The 22225-nt window shown below is 39.0% G+C and overlaps 1 protein-coding gene across 1 annotated transcript in view; it reads right to left on the bottom strand.

The window, feature by feature from the left end:
• CCHR9.PART0H11orf49 (chromosome chr9.part0 C11orf49 homolog) overlaps positions 1-22225 on the bottom strand; it is a 2558117-nt gene that overhangs the window by 1143979 nt on the left and 1391913 nt on the right. The window contains exon 3 of the mRNA XM_044082535.1: positions 19766-19850. Coding sequence (XP_043938470.1) covers positions 19766-19850 — 85 coding nt within the window. The remainder of the gene's footprint in view (positions 1-19765; positions 19851-22225) is intronic.

Below are 22225 nucleotides of genomic sequence, written 5' to 3'. Positions count from 1 at the left end.
GGTGAACATGTATGACCCAGACTTGAATTGGAGAAATGCCAAGACTTCCTACATCCTTGGATACCAAGGTATTTGTAGCACTTACCATACTGGCTGCAGAGACTTTTCAGAGATGAAATGGGGACACCTGAATATTTCACAGGTGTCAGCTCAAGAATATTCTGGTTCTTCCTCAGTACTTGCTATCACATGTGTTTGAGCACATTTGCTTTTCCAACACATAAGGGAGACAGTCACCACAAGTTGTGACTTCTGTAATACTTTACTCTTGCCTGAAGTGTTATGAGCCAAAGGTTGCACCTATGTGACAAAAAAGGCCCCACCCCGGTGTCCGTGGGCAGCAACCCATCAGTAAAGGCTACCATTCTACCAGTACTTGCAAAATCTCCATGGTGTTCTCAGTTCATTTCTGAAAAATCCCTGTGCTCAGTATGTTAAGTGCTCACTTGCTAGTTTATTAAATAGTAAAAAAGGTCAAAGCTATGGCTACTGAAGCATGTGTCCTTTAACAGAATCTGATTCTGAAATTCCATTCCTTAATGGAAGAATAAAATTACTTGATAATATTTTTTGTGATAGTACTAATGTAGTCTATATGACAGTGTACTCATGAAATAAAATATATTTTGGAGAAACAAAGCACATTTTCAACTAGCTTAAAAGAACATTATAGAAATATAAACTAAATTTAAATGTCCTGTGACTGTACATTTTTACAGCACTCATGGTTCAGAATATAATAGCATCAAAGCTGGTATAATGCATGTTTATATGACTGTTGAAAGGATTGACAATAATGCTAAAGATATTCTTAGCTATAAAGAAACGTGCTTTGTATTGCAGTACAACGTCACGTACCCCGTGGTGTGAGCTGGAGCTCTGGAATACGATGATACGTTCCCTATGGTGTGAGCTGGAGCTCAGGAATACGATGATACGTTTCCTGTGGTGTGAGCTGGAGCTCTGGAATATGATGATACTTTCCCTGTGGTGTGAGCTGGAGCTCTGGAATACGATGATACGTTCCCTGTGGTGTGAGCTGGAGCTCTGGAATATGATGATATGTTCCCTGTGGTGTGAGCTGGAGCTCTGGAATATGATGATATGTTCCCTGTTGTGTGAGCTGGAGCTCTGGAATATGATGATACGTTCCCTGTGGTGTGAGCTGGAGCTCTGGAATACGATGATACTTTCCCCATGGTGTGAGCTGGAGCACTGGAATACAATGATACGTTCCCCGTGGTGTGAGCTGGAGCTCTGGAATACGGTGATACTTTCCCTGTGGTGTGAGCTGGAGCTCTGGAATACAATGATACGTTCCCTGTGGTGTGAGCTGGAGCTCTGGAATACAATGATACTTTCCCTGTGGTGTGAGCTGGAGCTCTGGAATACAATGATATGTTCCCTGTGGTGTGAGCTGGAGCTCTGGAATACAATGATACATTCCCTGTGGTGTGAGCTGGAACTCTGGAATACAATGATACATTCCCTGTTGTGTGAGCTGGAACTCTGGAATACGATGATACGTTCCCCGTGGTGTGAGCTGGAGCTCTGGAATATGATGATATGTTCCCTGTGGTGTGAGCTGGAGCTCTGGAATACGATGATACATTCCCTGTGGTGTGAGCTGGAGCTCTGGAATACGATGATATGTTTCCCCGTGGTGTGAGCTGGAGCTCTGGAATACGATGATACGTTCCCCGTGGCATGAGCTGGAGCTCTGGAATACGATGATACATTCCCCGTGGTGTGAGCTGGAGCTCTGGAATACAATGATACATTCCCCGTGGTGTGAGCTGAAGCTCTGGAATACGATGATACATTCTCCGTGGTGTGAGCTGGAGCTCTGGAATATGATGATACGTTCCCTGTGGTGTGAGCTGGAGCTCTGGAATACGAAGATACGTTTCCCTGTGGTGTGAGCTGGAGCTCTGGAATACGGTGATACATTCCCTGTGGTGTGAGCTGGAGCTCTGGAATACGATGATATGTTTCCCCGTGGTGTGAGCTGGAGCTCTGGAATACGATGATATGTTTCCCCGTGGTGTGAGCTGGAGCTCTGGAATACAATGATACATTCCCCGTGGTGTGAGCTGGAGCTCCGGAATACGATGATACATTCTCCGTGGTGTGAGCTGGAGCTCTGGAATATGATGATACGTTCCCTGTGGTGTGAGCTGGAGCTCTGGAATACGAAGATACGTTTCCCTGTGGTGTGAGCTGGAGCTCTGGAATACGGTGATACATTCCCTGTGGTGTGAGCTAGAGCTCTGGAATACCATGATGCCTCTTATTCAGGAGGTTTTGCTTGTTTTTTACTGCTTTATATCCGATGTTTCATAAATTGTGTAGTAAGTTGGGTGTGTTTTATTAAATTTTTTTATTTAAAACTGGCTGTTTGTTAGTTTAGTTGACTTCCTTTGAAGGCTTTTTAGCTGGTGTACTAGAACTAAGAGGGCTACCAGATCACAAAATATTCACAAAACCAACTACCACATCTCTAGAGATCAGATTTGAGTTACCACTTCACAAGCAATTTGAAGCTGTTTAGTAAATAGAAACCATACTAGAGCTTCAACATACTCACTGCACCAATAATTTAAAGACATTATGTTAACTAAAACATGTTTAATTTCTCCTTTTCAGAATCAAAGATAAATGACTTTGAGAGACAGGTTTTTGCAAAATCACTGATTGAAGTCAACTTATTTTACAGTCTCTCTCTGAAAATATGCTTTATATTTTTGTGTCATTTTTGTCAACTTAAGTTTTTTAATTTGTGTTTCTGAACAGTATCCCACAACCCTACTGGAAGTGGGAGGAGTTAGTTGTTATCGTGTATTCAAGTTTAATGCTAATTACTTGCTCAAATCACTGTACTGATGTACCTACTTTTCAAGAGTCTTTGTGACTATTTTCAGTGTCTGAAGGTTTGTTGTAAACCTTCTCAAAGAACAAGCCAGAAATCAGTGCTTCACCTGACTGTCCTCAGTCATACATATTTTATTTTCAATAAGACCACCAATTATTTTCCTAGTGCCACAACTATGTCATTATTTTATGTGGTGCTAAACCACTCCATGCAGGAGAATCTCTGCAGTCCCCACTCTACTACAACTAATTCTGAAAACAACAAATAAAGACCCATTTACAAAACAACTATACAGAATGTTCCATTCAGTCAGTGAGTCCTGAGCAAACAGGCTTCAATTAGCTGACCACTGATATCAGAAACAGTAACAAAAAAGCTTTACACCCAGCCTTGCACACAAGCATCTCAGTGACTGTTGTTACAGCACTTCACTGCAACAGTTTCTGCACAGACTCATTAAACACTGAAAATCAGACTTGTGAAACCACAAGTGTGAAAGGGTTTCCTCAAAACATATAATGATCTTTTTCACAGATTAGAACTGTTTTATGTGACTACATACATACTTCTTCCCCAGTAGATACTCAAATGTGGTCAGATCTTCAGATATCTTCTCATTCTGAAGGCAAAGACTTGTTGCATACAACCCCTTTACTGAAACAACATTCAAGCCATTACTTTGTTGTTTTAATCTGCTATTCAAGCAAGCAGTCCTGTCTTCAGCACCCTGCTTTGTCCAATATAGTATTCTTAGGCAGAAAGTCAATAGAGTGTTCCATCTAACCACTTTTTCTTTTGGTTTAAATGTAAACTTACCAGTACAATCAAGTTATCTTTCCAGGTCATTATATTATTATTTATTTTATTGGCATTTGTTAACCGGGAAGTTCCATTGGGTAAACAGCGTAAAATATGTGTTGTCAATAGTTAATTCTGTGTAATTGTATATGTTAAAATTGTTCTTTGAAAACATTGTGCCCTCATGGGTCACTTTAAAGGACAATATTAACATATACAATTACACAGAATTAACTATTGACAACACATATTTTACGCTGTTTAAGAAAGGATTTAAATATATTCCAACTTGTAGTATTGAAAAAGTGAATGTAATCACATAGTTGAAGCTTTACACTAGAAAATTAAACTTTAAGATTATGTTTGAAGGTGGGTCAACCAAAAACAATACAAACAAACAAGAATGTGATCAAAAGTTTAAAAAAGAAAAGTAGTTTCAACCCACCACTGCACCCCTTAATTATGGCGTTTGAAAAAGCTTGTGAGACATACATTCAAAAGGAATTGAACAAAAACAATCTTATTAAAATATTTAATTTGACAAGGGAAGAGTCCATTTTGCTTAATCAATTAAGAACTAACAAGTTATACAGAATTATGAAGCCAGATAAAGGGGGTATTGTATTGTTCAACTCAATAGATTATGTTAATGAATTGTCCCTTATTTTTTCAGACACAGAGAAATACCAAGTCTCGTCTAGGAACAAAATTGATTTAGCACACAGGAAAATTTCTTATTATCTGGAAGACTCTTTACTTCAGAAAGTAATTTCAGAAGAGTTATACAACTTCTTAAAAATTGAACACCCTTCTATTCCTACAGCCTTCGGCAATCCTAAAATCCACAAAAATATTCTTAAACCCCCTTTTAGGGTTATTATATCAGCACACAACAGTATTACATACACTCTTAGTACCTTTGTGGACAAAATATTGAAAGATTCTGTAAAAAATGTGGATTACTTACTGAAAGATTCATGGGATTTTTTGTCGAAGTTTAATGAAAGATGGCATCAAGCTGAAATAATTTTTTCTACAACAGATGTAGTAGACTTATTTACTTCGATACCACACAAAGAGGGTTTGGAACTGTTCTATGAAGCTATAAGGGAACGTACAACACTTTCAGACACTATTATCAACTTTATTATAGCTTCAATGGAATATATTCTTTTAAACAACTATTTTATTTTTGAAGGGGAGTTCTTCAAGCAAAAACAAGGATTGGCAATGGGGGCCGCTTGTGCCCCCATTTATGCTAACCTTGTTTTTTTATGCGTGGGAGAAGAAACACATATTTTCGAGTCCCTATTCACGGAAATGGCTTACTTATTATCATTTTCTGGACGATATTTTTATTTTGTGGAATGATTCAAAAAACAGTTTCAATAATTTTTATCAATATATTAACCACATTTGTACATTTTTTAAGTTTACTGTCAAGCACTTCTGAAGAAGGGATACATTATTTGGATGTTATGATTATTAAAGATAAAGCAAATAATAAGTTTGAATCCAGAATATATAGGAAGGAAACTTTCTCAAACAGTTATTTAGATTTTCAAAGTTGTCACCCTTTTCACACAAAAAAGAATATTTTTAAAGGACAGTTGGTTAGGGCAGGGAGGATGTGCTCAAAAAAGGAAACATTTTTACAAGAAGTTTTTATTATTTCCGAAATGTTTACAGCAAGAGGCTATCCTAACAACTTGTTACAGAATATAGCTGAACAAGGTATTGGAGGGTGGGGTGCAAGGTACAAAACTTTATTGGCTACTGGAGAAATTATTCATCCACACAAAACTCAATACAACACCCAAAAAGATTTTAAAACTAGTATGACCATTACCTATGGCAACGGAGAAAAACAGTTGAAAGAAATTATTAAAAGGAATTGGGTTATTTTTAAAGGGAATACAGTGAGTTTCAATACTTTAGGAAATGTACCAAATTTTATTTATAAAGTTGGAAAAAACATTAAATATTTAACGGAGCATTATATTTTACTCAAGAACATGTGTTTGAAAGGAACTAATAGGTGCGGTCACTGTAACCAATGCCAGTATGTTTTGAACTATGACACAGTACACATAGCAGAACACAAGGATATTTTTCTGCAGAAAGGTAACTGTGATACTAAAGGCATTGTTTACATTGCTGTTTGTCAAACCTGTTCATTTTATTATGTAGGTAAAACACAGAGGAAGTTTAGGCATATAATATACGAACATACTTATGCCATATCAAAGGGTAATGTGAACAATTCCTTATTTAAACATTCAACCGAATGTCAAGGTTTTTTAAAATTTAATTTTGGCATTTTAGAGGTCATTAGACCAAATCCTAGAGGTGGCTGGTGGGAATTAAATATAGATTTGAGGGAATTTTACTGGATTATTAAGTTAAATGCATTGAGTAAACCAGGATTAAATGATTTTTTATCTTTGTTGCCTGTGTTAAAGAAAAGAGCATTACGAATTTAAACCTAAAAGGTTTTTAAGTATTTAAATACTGTTTTTTTTTTAAGAAATTGATTGTTTAATTAACATCTTATTGCATTTAATTGAATGACTTGTATTTTAACGGACGATCTGGGGAGGAAGTTTGTTCTGATGAAGTTCCCGTTTTGAAGGGGAAGAAAGCGCTTAACAAATAAACTAAATCATTTTGTTTAGTTTTTGTGTTGCCGGTCTTTTTGGAGCTTATGGTGTGTTTTTCCACTCAAATGGACATTGTATTGGTTCGTGGGTTTTGTGTTCGATGTCCTGCAAATGGATTTGTCTTGAATTTTTGTAGAGAGGTGCAGTGGTGAGATAAGTGTCGTCCATTAGTGACGAACTTTGCAATTTTGTTATAGCATGAGTCTAGTTTGGATTTAAGACTGGATTGTAGGTTGGTAAAGAGAGGAGCACCATAAAGAAGAGATGGGAGTAGGAAGGAGGACACAAGGGCTAGTTTTGAGGAGTAACTGACAAAAGTTTTGTGATGGTATAGCACGCCCAGTTTTTGGTGTGCTTTTCTAATGTGAATGTGGATGTCAAAAATTAGGTGTTCATCTATGGTGACACCTACGAGTTTAGTGTGTGTGACAACCTCAATGGTAGTGTTATCTTGGGAAACAATAGTGAAAGATTCTTTGTTTATGGTAATGGTCTTCTTAGGGGTGAACAACATAAGCTTAGTTTTCTTAAGGTTTAAGGCAAGGTGGTTGTTAGATATCCATTTTTTGGTGGAGATAAGGGCTGACTGGATAAGTTTCAGGAGTTCAGGTGGAGATTTGGCAGTGCAGATGATGACAGAATCATCTGCATATGGATGACTCTGCTTTGAGTGAGAGCAGAGTGGAAGTCGTTGATGAAAATATTAAATAGCAGGGGTCCTAAGATGGACCCTTGGGGAACACCGATTATGGTGTTTAGGGAAGGAGAGAAAGAGTGTTGCCACTTAGTTGCTTGTTGCCTGTCTGTGAGGTAGTTAGAAAACCAATGTAAGGTAGAGAGAAAGCCCTAAGTTGGAGAGTTTTTAAGAAGAGGATGAGAGATACTATCAAAGGCTTTAGAGAGGTTGAGAAAAAGAGAGGAGAAAAGTTTCCCAGCATCATAAACCTGACTGACTGAGTCACAGAAGGATATGAGAGCTGTAGTGGTGCTACGTCTAGGTCTAAAACCATGCTGGGTTGCTGACAGTAGGTTATTGTCAAGCAGATAGTTAAGGAATTGTCTGTGGATACATTTTTCCAGAATCTTAGAGATAGGGGATAGTATGGCAATGGGTCGAAAGCTGGAGATGTCTATGTTATTTCCTCCTTTGTGCAGTGGGAGGATAAATGCTTTTTTCCAAATGGTGGGAACATAAAACTCTTGGGTGGACCTATTAAGAAGTAAGCTGATAGGGTAGGCTACTGAATGTGCTGCTTTTTGAAGGAATTCTGGGGACAGGTTGTCAGGGGCATTAGTGCATGGTTTTAATTTCAGAAGTAGTTTCCTTACAGTGACAGTGGGGATAGGTGCTAGACAGAAGTTATGTGAGTGGGGAGAGGAGGTACTTGTAGGTGGAGGGTCTGATGGTTTAGGGTGTATTTGAGCGAAGTTGGTGGTAGGTTGGCTATAACGTTTATAAAATATGTGTTGAAGAGTGTGGCTATTTCAATGGGGTTTTTTTCAGGATTTGGACAGGGGTTGTTGTTTGACCCTGAGTGAAGTAAAGTGCTGCTTGAGCTCCAAAAGTGTTTTGGGTTTGGCTTGTGTTGGTTTTGTGAAGTATGATAGTATTCTTTTTTATCATTAATAACTAGGCGCTTAACTTGGTTGCAAAGGTGTCTGTAAGTCATAAGGTCAGAGGTTTTTTTTTGTGCTTTTGCCAGACCTTCCAGGTTTTGCCTCTGGTGGCCATGTTTTGTTTGGTTGCTCTAGAGAGCCATGGGGCATGATTAGCTTTTGCACATTTTAGATGGGGAGGTGCAAGGCTATTTAGGATGTTCAGGAATGTAGAATTGAAAAAGTCCACTGCGTCATCTTGAGGGAGTATTTTTAAGGGATCCCAGTTAATGCTATATAAAGCATTGTTGAGGGTTGCATGGGAAAACCGTGATAAGTCCCTGGTGTTTCTCTAGTGATGTATATTTAATGTTGTGGTGGTTTTACGTATTATAAAGGCAGATAAGTCATCATTGATACTATTTGGGAGAGTTCCTGCAGTGATGATTTTATTGAGGTCTGAGACTATAATCCAATTTAAGGTTGTCTCACTGTTGTTTTTGCTGGGTCGGGTAATGTCAGTGATTAGCTGGCTGTAGTTATATAGGTTGATGCTTGTGGAGGAGTTGTGCTGTAAGAGATCTGACCAATTAATATTAACATCACCAAGAATTATTGTTTCTGTAGTTATGTTGTTGGATGTCCAACCTACGATTTCCTCTAGTAAGGGAATGTTATTGTCAGGGGGAATGTACAGTACGATATTACAGAGTTTTTTACTTTCATTAATTTTTAGGAAGGCTATTAGAATCTCTGCTGAGGAGAAGTTAGGAATGGGTGAGTTAAATGACACTACACTGAAGGTGTTGGGGTAGAACAGTGCTACCCCACCACCTTTTTTATGGAGCCTATCAGTGTGCAGGCATGCAAAGCCAGGAGGAAGGAATTCTGAGCATTTGATGTATGGTTTTAATCATGTTTCTGTAGCAGCAATAATATTGGGCTTGTTATGTCTTATCCAGGCATGAAAGTCTGGGATTTTGTTTTGAATACTTTGCAGATTAACTGTGGTTAGCTTAGAGATTTGTAGGGGCTATGTAAGTCAGGTGATGAGGAAGGGGGTCTAGGATTGGGATGGATGTCCCTGCTTAAGGTTAGTTTGGTGCATTTATGTGGAATAGTAGTGGGCTCTTGTTTCTTTTTTATATTGTGGTGGAGGTAGATAGTTTGGTTTATGTTGTGTGTATCATTTAAGGGGAGGATTTTTAGTTTAAAGCAGATAATGTTGTCAGTTGTGTATAGGTTAGATGATATGTCAGAGAAGGTACTGATAGGTTGTTGTTGGGAGGAGGTTGTGCATGTGGGTTTGTGGAACACTTTGTTATTGTGTAGTTGGGTAAGTTGTAGTAGGAGGGCTAAGGGTAATACAAGGCTGAAATGTATTAGTTTATGCAGGGGTGGTATTTTGTTGTGATGGATTATATTGGGGTAGAGTTACAGGATAGCTGATATGGAGTTCATAGAGGATGAGTGTAAGTATGGCTGGTAGAGAAGAAAGCACATGGGACAGATCAAAGAGTAGGTGAATGAGGATAGTAATTGGTTGGGAGTTAATGAGGGTGGGGTTAAGGAGGGAATAAATGTAAATTGATGTGGGGATGGGTGAGAATGGGGGTAGGGTAGGGGAGCGGAGTGAGCACAAGTGAAAAGAATGGAGCGGACAGGCCCCAGGTAGCAGGAGCATAGCCAACAAAAAAAATAATCAGTAAGCTAAATATCAGTGATTGCTATGTTAAAATGTTAAACTACAGGTTACTGTGCTTTTTAAAATGTTAAACTACAGGTTATTGTGCTTTATGTTACTACGATTCCTTTAGGAATGAAATATGTGAGTATCAGTTTGAGCTGACCCAAGCAGGCAAAAGCCAGCTGGATATTAGGTGAACCCGAGTACAAGGAATAACTGGAGGGGGGAGTGGAAATGTAGCAGCTGTAGGAGAAGGACACTAAGTTATAGGTAAAAAATAAATATAAAATAAAAATAAAACAAAACACTCGGCTTAGCAAAGGATAAGGAGTTTGGGGAAGACTGCAATAAAGAGACGGATAGGGAAAAGTTTGGGTTGGGTTGGACCCAGTGATGTGTTAGCACTGCGTATGCTAGCATCAGTAAATAAAGTTACAAACTGTGCTAAAGTTCAGTCTACATACATTTATGCCGTAATAGTCTTTATTTGGGAGGAATACATCAGCAGCAGGTTGAAAAGATGTGGAGGGTATTGAAGGGCTCAGTTTGTTTTGAGGCAGAAAAATACGCTTAAAATCTGAAGTAGAAACAAAGGAGTACAGCAATGTTAATGGTTAGGCATCAAGAAAAATACAGTCTGATTATATTAGCCAAGACTGCTACAAAGGATGGAAGTAGGAATCAGTAATAGATAAGAGTATGTGGGGAAAGCAGGAAAAAAAGCCACACAGAGCAGTAAAGAGGTCACAGTAGAGATGAGAGAAGCTGTGAAGAATATGCAGGCATGCAAAGGCAGTGTGGAAAAATGCCAGGAAAGGGGCTATGAGAAAGAAGTTGTTAAACAGGAAAAAAGCAGCAAGAGGAGATTTTTTTAACAGCAGTGGAAAAGGGAGCATAGTGTGAGAAATAGTAATAGGAATTTCAGTACATATATAGTGAATTACAACAGGAACAACACTTTTAGTAAATTACCACTCTGTCAAGTTCTAACTGGTGTCGACATAATTTAAAGGCAGCACTTTATTACAATCACTTCAATATTTCAGTCGTTTTGGTAATCTTGACTATACAGGTCAAGAGGCATGTTACACGGGAACTAGGTTGTTCCCTGGACATTTTACTGCAATGTACATACTGCAGCACATGTACTAAGCAATTCTAACTGACTGCTGTAAATACATAAAAAATAGCATGGAAAATGATGTTCACAATTCCAAGGCATCTAAATGCGGCTCACTCATTAAGATTGCCGTTCTTTCAAGTTACAACTTTTAAGCTGTAACATTACATAAGATGACAGAGCTATAAGACTACCCTTAAACTATCTTTTAGCTAATAGCAATGCATACAACAGGTCACAATCCCAAGGTGTCTAAACGCAACTTACTCAATAAGATTTCAGTTCTTTCAAGTTATAACATTTAAGATGTAATATTACATAAGATGCCAAAGTGATCAGACTACCCTTAAACTATCTTTTAGCTAAAAGCAATGCTTACAACAGGTTGTAAGGATGCCAGAGCTGTCAGACTACTCTAAAACATTCATTTAGGTAGTAGTAGTGCATACAACTGTGCATAAAGGCAGCGATTCTTACACTTTCCATGTATCAACAAGCCATGAGGATTACAATACAAGCAGGATAAAATTTTTCAAGCACCTTATATTGTAGTCGCTTAGGTAAGAGCATTCATTTTACCAGTTATCTTCTTTGACAGGACTCTAGTAAGGGGGAAAATGGAAGAAGAGGGTGGGGAATGTCAGGACTTAGATTAAGTATAGCACAAATGATTCTGGGAGCTGGGGGCAGGTAGAACAAAAGGACATGAGGAAACAGGGAAAATTCCCAATTAGCCAACAAGATTGCAGAAGCCCCAGGTAGCAGGAGCGTAGCCAACAGAAAAAACAATCAGTAAGCTAAATACCAGTGATTGTTATGCTAAAATATTAAACTACAGGTTATTGTGCTTTTTAAAATGTTAAACTACATGTTATTGTGATTTTATGTTATTAATTTTCCTTTAGGGATAAAATATGTGAGTATAAGTTTGAGTTGACCCAAATCGGCAAAGGCCAGCTGGATATTAGGTGAACCCAAGTACAGGGAATACCTGGAGGGGGTGGTGGAAATATAGCAGCCATAGGAGAAGGACACTAAGTTATAGGTAAAAAATAAATATAGAATAAAACTAAAACAAAACAGTCGATTTAGCAAAGGATAGGCAGTCTTGGGAAGACTGCAATATAGAGATGGATGGTTAAAAAGTTTGGGTTGGGTTGGGCCCAGTGATGTGTTAGCATTGCATGTGCTAGCAACTGTAATATAAAGTTACAAACTGTGTTAAAGTTCAGTTTACATATATTTATGCCGTAATAGTCCTTGTTTGGGAGGAATATATCAGCAGCAGGTTGAAAGGTCATGGAGGGAACTGAAGGGCTCAGTTTGTTTTGAGGCAGAAAAACAGGCTTAAAACATTTATGCTGTAATAGTCTTTGTGTGGGAGGTATATATCACGTGCAGGTTGAAAGGTCATGGAGGTTATTGAAGGGTTCAGTTTGTTTTGAGGCACAAAAACAGGCTTAAAACATTTATGCCATAATAGTCTTTGTTTGGGAGGAATACATAAACAGCTGGATGAAAGGTCATGGAGGGTATTGAAGGGTTCAGTTTGTTTTGAGGAAAAAAAACGGCCTTAAAACATTTATGTCATAATAGTCTTTGGGAGGAATACACCAGCAGCAGGTTGAAAGGTTGTGGAGGGTATTGAAGGGTTCAGATTGTTTTGAGGCAGAAAAACGGGCTTAAAACATTTATGCCCTAATAGTCATGTTAGGGAGAAATATATTCTTCTGAGACAGAAAAACGGGCTTAAAACTTTTACAGCCGTAATAGTCTTTGTTAGGGAGGAAAATAGCAGGTTGAAAGGTCGTGCAGGGTAGTGAAGGGTTCAGTTTGTTTTGAGGCAGAAAAATGGGCTTGAAACATTTATGCCGTAATAGTCTTTGTTAGGGAGGAATACATCAGGAGCAGGTTGAAAGGTCGTGGAGTGTACTGAAGGGTTCAGACTGTTTTGAGGCAGAAAAACGGGCTTAAAACATTCATGCTGTAATAGTCTTTGTTAGGGAGGAATACATCAGCAGCAGGTTGAAAGGTCGTGGAGGGTATTGAAGGGTTCAGTTTGTTTTGAGGAAGAAAAATGGGCTTAAAACATTTATGCCGTAGTAGTCTTTGCTTGGGAAGAATACATCAGTAGCAGGTTGAAAGGTCGTGGAGGGTACTGAAGGATTCAGTTTGTTTTGAGGCAGAAAAATGGGCTTAAAACCTTATATTGCAGTCACTTAGGTCAGAGCCCACACATCACCAGTTATCTTCTTGGCCAGGACTCTACTAAGTGGCACATTTTAATTAGTGCCTTAGTGCAGCCTAGATAGAACAGTATATTAATACAGAACTAAAAGAGGAAAGAAGAACACCTCTTTAAAAAATAAGTCTATCTGCATCAGATGGGATGATGAGATACCAATGCCTGGAGATCTTCATCACATACAGGCTTGCCGTCTATAATAACTTATATAAATGGATACTGACACAAATGCAGGATGCCCACAGCCAGCAATCATAGGAAGTTACTAGGCTATTGGCCCTGAACCCTTATAAGCCTAGCCAAGAGTTTAGCCCATGCATAGACAAATCAGCACCCGATGCCCTTGTCCAGTAGGGACACGGTTGGAATCCCAAGGATGTGTTTTCTATTTAGTTATCCAGATTGCGCTTAAAACGGGGTAAAGAGGTACTCTGCTTGACATTGAGACGGAGTCTATTCCATAGATGGGGGTGTCTCTGGGACACAAATCTGTCCCGCCAGCATGTTCTATTGATGTCACAGACCAGGTTGAGGCCGGGTGTGCGGGTTACTTGAGTGGAGCTTGACTTGCGGATATGCAGCAGTCCCATCAAGGTGGGGTCCAAGATCACCTTGTATGCCAGACAGAGGTCACCTCTGAAGAGTCTGTATGAAGCAGAGCACAGGCATAGAGCTTTTAGAATATCTGTGTATGGTAGATTTTTGAGGCCCTGGATTCTCCTGGTGAGGAACCTCTGTGGTCTCTCCAGCTGCTGCATGTGCTTTGCGACGTACATGCTGAATGGGGCGTTGTACTCAATAAGGGGCCTTATAAGGGAAGAATACAGGGATGTTACGACCACACTGTCTCTGGATGAGATACCTTTACTTATGAGGTGGGCCATGTAAAAAGCATTCTGTTGGAAGCAACATGGTGGTCAAAAGTCGGGCTGCTATCAATCTGGGTGCCCAAACCTCTCATGACTGACTGCATGCTTAGAACATTGTTATTAATGTGATAATTTGTGGGGACATCTCTCTCTACAATGGGGATGATGATGCATTTTTTGTATTCAGCTTGAAGCCATGTTTCTGACACCAATCATATGTTTGGGAGAGACTCTCTTGGAGGATGTCCACGTCACTAAGAGAATTGATGACAGCTCCCAACTTGCAGTCATCTGCAAACTTGGTCAGCCATAGACCACTGATTTTGGCCTGTACCTCAGAAAAGTATATCCCAAATAACAGAGGCGCTAAGACCAAACCCTGGTGTACACCACTCGATATGGGTCAACTGCTTGATGCGGCTTCCCCTATTCTGACTAGGTGGGTTCTATCAGTGAGCCAGCTGGCTTACCCATCTGGTAACATACGGATTGCTACCTAGTTGAGAGAGTTTATGTATCATGCCCGAGTGGGGAATACTGTCGAAGGCTTTGGCCAGGTCAAGGTAGGCGGTGTGCACTGTCTTCCCCTCATCCATGGCTTTGGTGACTGTCTCAAAAAAGTTGACCAAATTTAACAGACACGACCTTCCCTTGATGAAGCCAAACTGTGTTGGATCAAGTGCTTGGAGGTTGCCAATGTCCTTGTTAATGAGGCCCATGATAATCCATTCCATAGCCTTGCAGATCAGGCTAGTTAGGCTGATGGGTCTATAATTTCCCAGATCAGTGGATGCTCCACCCATGTGTAAAGGGATGACAGTGCCTGTCCTCCACTCAACTGGGACAAAACTGGTACTCAGGCTTTGGTTGAACAGGGTGCCTAATGGTGCTGCAAATTCTTGCCTGAGTTCATGTAGGATGCAGCCTGGGATGTTATCAGGTCCCATGGAGGCTGTATTTTTTGCCGTTGAGACAGCAGTGATGACCTGATCCCTAGATATAAGGGGAAGGGGGCAGGTACTGGGAATGTCCTGATTTACTGATGAGGGGACACAGGGGTGAAATTTTTGCTGAATTTGTCAGCCAGCAAGTTTGCTATATCTATGGCATTTGTATATGTGGTGTCCTTGACCATCAATTCTGAACAGATCTGGTTACTACCTTTGAGATAAGAAGAAGGGGTCTATATTATAACATCGAATGTTTAATAGTTTGAATCAATAAAGGTCGACCTTTAATGATCAAACTAATAAAACATCGAATGTTCCTAAAAAAAACTTTAAAAAAACCGAAAGGGTGTAGGCAGGGAGGCAAACCTCCCTGCACCCCCCTCTACTTAAATATACCAACTCCAAGACCGCACTACATTGAAGTAAATGGAAATCTCCCCTTACGGAGATTTCCGTTTACACGTTCAATATTCGGAACATTCGCTATTGTCATGTCGACAATATCAGATTCAGCTTTTATTGTCGGCTTTCGGCAATATAATATAGACTTGTGAAGAAGGCCTTATGATCATCTTAAGAAGATGTGGCCAATCTGGACTCAAAGTTTGCTTTGGAGGATTTCACTAGTGCTCTTATTTGCTTGTTTACGTAAGGAGAGATTGCTTCTAATTGGGCACCTGCTCCTTCTTGGTCCTGGTCAGCAATTTATTTCTTTTGTTATAGAGTTTATTTATTGCAGATGTTCACCAGACAGGTTTACTCTTCCTTTCGGAGGATGATTTAGTCTTGTCAGGTATTCCTGATTCCATGCATCTATATACATGTTCGTATAGTAATTTGGTATAGTTTTGGATACTGGTGCCAGTTCCTAGAGATGGGGAGGGGGCTCTGAAGCTGTTTATATCATCCCTCAGGTGGCGTTAATCAGCTTTGGAGACATTTTTTTGATTGACCCTAGCTAGAGAGGTGTCGGGGGAGATGGTAACTTCAAATGTGACTGCTTTAGCTTTATGGTTGAATCTTACAAGGGAGGATGATACTGCAGGGATGCTGCAGTGGTTATTCATGTCAGTTAATACCAAGTCCAAGATATTATCACCTCTTGTGGGGTATCGACTAGCGGTTCCAAAGCATTTGCATTGAAAAAAATAGAGCAATCTCTAGACATTTGTGTTATGGCAAAACTACTAACTTTTTGAACTTCACTTTTACATGGAAGAAAGAGAGTATTTCGTACTTGGACTTATTGATTTGTAAGGGTGAAGGGGGTTTTAAGAGTAACATCTATAGAAAAGAGAACTACTCCAATTCCCTATTGCATTTCAATAGTCACCACCCATTTCATCAGCGGAAAGGATTAATTAAAGCCCAAATGGTTAGGACGTCCAGATTAGTTAGTCAAGATGATGAATATAGAGAAGAAATGTTTAAACTAATCGGGATGTTTATTGATAGGGGGTACCCTTTAAAACTATTATTAAGTGTCAAAAGGGACATAAACAGGAGGAGAAACGACAAATATGCCCCAATTCTTAAAGGTGGACTAAACATTAGGGAAATGGTAGAGAGTAGTGGAGAAGAACAGAATAGTAATTTACGGTTGGTGGTGAAATTTAGTGAGATGTCACCAGCTATTATAAGGATGGTGAAGGAAGTCTGGAACTTTTCCTTAAGTGAGGAGGTCAAAAAGGTACTAGGGAATAGTCCAAATGTGGTCTTTAGTAGAGGTGAGAACATGAAGGACATTCTTGAAAAAAGTGGATCAAGAAACTATAGGTCAAATATGAAGAAATGTGGTTTCTGTAGGATGTGTAGGTTTATTTATGAAGGTTCATATGTGTGTGTAGATGGATACAAATATTCCATCAAATGTCCGGGACAGTGCAATTGTTGCACTAAAAATATAGTATATCTTGCATGTTGTTCTTCTTGTAATTCCTATTATGTGGGTAAAACCATTAGGAGGCTGCGGGACCGAATTTCGGAACATCTTAGGTCCATTAAGAAGAGGGATCTGCACAACGCACTTTACATACACACTACAAAATGTAACTGTTTTAAAAAGTTTCTATTTTTCATCATTGGTCGTGTGATTGATTCAGGTGATGGGGGTGATGTTGACAACATGGTTGGTGCCCTTGAAACTGAGTGGCAGATCAGGTTAAATGCCTGTAGGCCGCCAGGGCTTAACGACTACATCTCCATCAAACCAATTTTAAGGCTTAGATCTCAACAGTTATAGGTACCTGTTTTTAACCAATTGATAAATTGATGAAGTCAATTTATTTATTCAAATTACTACCTACAACATATTGTGTATATACATATTTATAAATGATATATATATTTCTTATATTCACTATGTATAAAAATATATTAAGTTACTAGTAAATAAAAATGTTTTTTGATGTATTTAATGTTTAGAATATTATTAGTGACGTGATGTGGTTTTAAGTATTTATAAATTGGTCAAAGCGTGGAATAAAATGGAGGTTTTAATATGTATATATTATTATGAAATTTGATGTATGGATGATTTTTAAATCAAGAAACACTTGTTGACCTGTATTTTTAACTTGAAGGGTGGGAGGGGTTTGCTGTATCCTATAGGAATGTGTAGGGGGATATTTATAACAGTGCACACAATGGTGTTCCTTTGTAAACCAAGACTCTGATGATGCCTATGTGTTTGGCGAAAGCATTCTTCAATGCTTAGTCTTTTTGTTGTTTGCCTGGTTCATTAAAAGTTGCTGTTTTAAAACCTGCTGTTTGAACTGCTGTGAGTCAACTTCGTCGGTAAGCCACTGGACTTTGTGGTGTTAACAGTTTTTTATCGGTCTCTGCCCTGGTGGGTGTTTGTGCTGTCTACTTTTCGATACTGCAGGGATGCTGCAGTGGTTATTCATGTCAGTTAATACCAAGTCCAAGATATTATCACCTCTTGTGGGGTATCGACTAGCGGTTCCAAAGCATTTGCATTGAAAAAAATAGAGCAATCTCTAGACATTTGTGTTATGGCAAGAGTAGTTCTTCCAATCTATGTATGAGTAGTTAAAGTCACCCAGGATAAGGGTAAAGGGTTGAATCTTGATAGATACGAAGAAGTCTACGCAGTTTGGGTATCTTGGACCAGATTTGAGGGGCCGGTAGCTAGCTATGATTTGTATAGGGTTCTTGTCATTAGTTAACTGCACCTGGAGTGTCTCCTGTGTGTCGTACTGTTTGACGAACCTGGAGGTGTGCATGTTTTTAATATATATTGAAACTCCACCTCCTTTGCCTTTACTACCCACAGTTTGGGGTCTGAAGGTGTGACAGAATGAGTAACCAGGTAAGGCTGGGGTGCTCTCTGCAGCTGTGAACCAGGTTTCTGAGACCCACAGATGTCAGCATTTTGTGTTAGGAATGCTTGCAATGAGTGCAGTTTCATGTTTAGACTCCTAGCGTTTAGCAGCATGACCTTTAAATTGTGTTTTGTTGAAATTTCTAGGTTGGTAGTTTCAATCTCATCACTTTTCCTAAAAAAGCACTACAGGGGAGGCAAGAGCCTTTGCCAAAATCCTGAAGCCCAGGTGAGACAGATGCAGGCCACCTCTGGCAAAGCATCATGGTCTGTCGATCATATCTTCCCAGGCTGTCAAGTACTGGATTCCCCTGGAATGACATAAGAAACTAAGCCAATTGTTAAAGTCAACCATTTTCTATTTGTATTCAGGCATCATTCTGGGTGACAGTAGAATGCTGTTTAAGGCTAGGGACACACCTGCCTGGGACACAGAGTGTTCAGTGAGTTCAATCATACCTCTCTTCATATAGTCCAGGGAGGTACGTCTCAAGTCATTCACACCAACATGGAGTATGACAGAGTCATAACAGTATCTGTTGTTGAGAGACATGAGTGGGTGTGATATGGCAGATTCTGACCCCTGACAGACAACTAACCATGACTTATCCAGCCTGGTGAGAGGCACATCTGTCTGTTTCACAATGGAGTCAACATGACTAATATGTTGGGTTTATGGTTAAGCCTTAGTGGTTGTGAGACACAGGTGTGTTAACTATGCATGGTATGTAGGTAGAGGGCTGTGGAGATGGAGAGGTTTTTTTTTTACTAAAGTGGAAAGGGAAAGCGGAGGAACAGAAGAAAATTCAAGGTTAAGAAACTAAGGGGTTTGACCTTCCCAAATGATCTCTGTGTTAGGATTAGGTACAATAAGCTAATGAGATGGGAATGAGACGAGTGTCCCTTATCAAATTTACAGTAGGGACAGGCAACAGCAAAAACAACTATAAGAGCACAACTGCAATGGGGTGGGCGGGTAGGAGAAAACAAAAATTCAACCACAGATCAGCAATTATACAAATGGAAGCACAGAAAAGTAAATAATTTAGTCAAACAAATAAATAAATAAAAACAGTGCAGTAAACTAGTGCAGAACTGTTACACAAATAGAAAACAATGCAGTACTGATAAGCAAAATAAATACAACCAGTGCAGTAAACTAGTGCAGAACTGTTACACAAATAGAAAACATTGCAGTACTGATAAGCAAAATAAATACAACCAGTGCAGTAAACTAGTGCAGAACTGTTACCCAAATAGAAAACAATGCAGTACTGATAAGCAAACTAAATACAACCAGTGCAGTGCTGATAAGAAACACTGAACAATCACTTAAAAGGAGGGAGAATTCATCAGTGTGTAAGTAAGGGGATAAATACTTATAAATCTCTTAGGATGTGTCAGCTAGTTTGTGTGCGTGATTAAGACAACCACTTCAACAGAGAGAGATTTCATTAGTGTACAAGTAAATCTCTGGCTACGTACCGCATATGATTCATTCAATGTTTTCAGTTCCAACACTTTCTTATAATCACCATAATTTAAAAAAGACTTTACAAACATACTCCTGTGATTCCCATGTCAACCTTATTGGTAGAGCTGTGCTGCATAGCATCAGACTTTACCTGGCTGCCTTCTGGGTGAGGTCCAGTGGAAAATCTGGAGAGAGAAGCTTAAGAAGTGCGTGGTATTCTTTCACTGCCAGCAGATCTAAAATTGAAAGAGAAAGAGATGAGAACGCAATTAGATGAAATGCTCTATTTCCCAAAATACATTTCCCTCTCAAATGTTACATCTGATATTATACTGAAAAAAATATTACAAAATGAACAATTTTATCAGGTCCATTGCAAGAGAAGGATAAGGGCCTAAATATAGCCCAGGTGGCCTGAGTCTGATTAGCAGCTCAAGCACCTGCTGGAGTTGACAGGGGGAAGGGAGGGGTGACGCAGCACTATCAGCTCACCTCTGTTTAGGATGAGAGAGTGAGGTACTCACCTAGAGTGCATAGTCAGTGCCATGGTATAGTCCCTAGAGGAGACGAGACCATACAGGAGTGCTGGCTCCTGCGGGTAGGGCAAGGCTGTCTTGAGGAGTTATATCACTTGCAGAGGGGGGTGACACATCCTTGGTGATGCCCATGGAATGATGATTCCAGAGGGATGATAATGGGCATGCAGAGTGGAATTACAGGTAAAAACAAGAAAACCCACGATGACAGCCTTTCCAGACTGATTCTTGATCCCAGTGAAGTGGAAATAAATGGGCCAACTGGCCTACAGGGTACAAATGGTCAGCATGCAAGCGTGGAAAAGAGCAAAAAATGAAAATAACGGTTTCAGGTTTGACTTCACAATTAAAACATTACAAAATGAACAGTTTCACTAGCATATTTAATATACTTTAATGTACTATTTAACTCTGAAAGCAAACTGTTTCTTACAGTATTTTTAGCACTTCTTGTAATATTTTAACACAATAAAACATTAATGTTTACAGCAGATAAGCCCCACTTAGCTTGACTTCTCAGCCATGCAGATAAACTGTAGACTGTATTTACCTAACAGCAACACCTTTCCTGCTCCTCTGAGCTTGTTTGGCTAAAACTGATCCCAATTAATACTCTTGTTTCTGACTGAACTACATCCTCAAAAACACAGTTACACTCACTCATCTAGCACCCTTTATCTGAAAACAAAATACTTGCTAGTTTCTCCCTTTAATTTCTCCAAATCATTTGGTTTCTAATACCATGACAGGAATGGACCACATTCCTAAGTAAAAATATGATTAAAGCTCATGAAATTAGTATTGTTTCAATCTTGGATGTTTGCCAAAAGTGCTCTTTGCAGCAGCCACAATGTGCCCTATAATGACTCCTCCTAAAATTCATGCAGAGTTATATGCATTGGTAACATATCTAAATAAGACTAATCTCTTTTTTTGAGACCCATTTCTCACACTACTATTGGAAATGTCTGGGTATCCTTCTTCCACAATGCCTTGTTTCTGTCTGCAAATCCAAGTATTTATGACTTTGTCTCTCCCTGTACATAAGACACTGTAGTCACTGGGTGTAGCAATTTCAATGATCGATGCTTCTTTTGTCTTCTTTTCATGAACTACTATACCTGGTTTAATGCATCTATTTTTTGAAATGTTAGTAATGGGTGATCCCATGCGATATAAACTCCATCATTCTTTATAATGATTTGTGGCTAATGTTTCCAGTGTTTCTCAGCTACATCAGTATTGTAATGTTTGCAAAATCCCCAATGCAACAGTCTTGCCACATTATTATGCCTTTCAGTATACAGGCCGTTTGCATTTGTGTATCACTCAAAGTAACAAGATGTGTGTCTGTTTCCAGTTCTGTTTTACAAAACCTGCACTTCTCTATTTCTCTGACATGTTCAATAGAATTTGTAAACCAACGTGTGCATAGTCCACTATCCTCGGCACCACTGTCAGCTCACCTTTAAGCAGTATATAATGTGTCTACAACTTTCCTTGTCCATGTACTTTTGAAGTGAAAAAAAGGATCCCTTTGTGCCTCTGATACAAGGTAACCAATTTCTTAAGGCCTTTATGAGTGGAAGGTATATTCTGTAATAAATGATCATTCTTTTGTGAATTATTTGATAAAGGAACTTAACTACTGACTGGCTATGTGGTATCATTATTAATGTTGGTTTATTTTTTGAAGAATTTGGCATGTTGTTTTCTTAAAGATTATTGGTGCAAACTTTATTTAAATAGGCAGTGATGTTTTATGGTAGCAGATCTGAAAAAGGGTTGTAATACCCAAAAGTGCTTATTGTTGTTTTAACAGAAACTCTAACGTTTCTTATCGATTTTATTTTTTATTTTGTGCCATTACATTAAGATTTTACTCTCTTTACATGGTGAATATGCAGAGCTTGTTTCACTTCTTACATTTATTGGTGTGCTACTGCATTTTCTCTGGCAGCCAATTGGGCTCATTTCTGGGATATATGTATATATATATATATATATATATATATATATATATATACATTCACTTTATAATCTCGAAATACTGAAACATCGAATTTCAGTATATC

Source organism: Protopterus annectens, chromosome 9.part0 (assembly GCF_019279795.1).
Source record: "Protopterus annectens isolate FY-2018-M chromosome 9.part0, PAN1.0, whole genome shotgun sequence".
Lineage (NCBI taxonomy): Eukaryota > Metazoa > Chordata > Ceratodontiformes > Protopteridae > Protopterus > Protopterus annectens.
The sequence above is the reverse complement of the archived record's forward strand: the minus strand, read 5'-3'. Positions and strand labels throughout refer to the sequence as shown.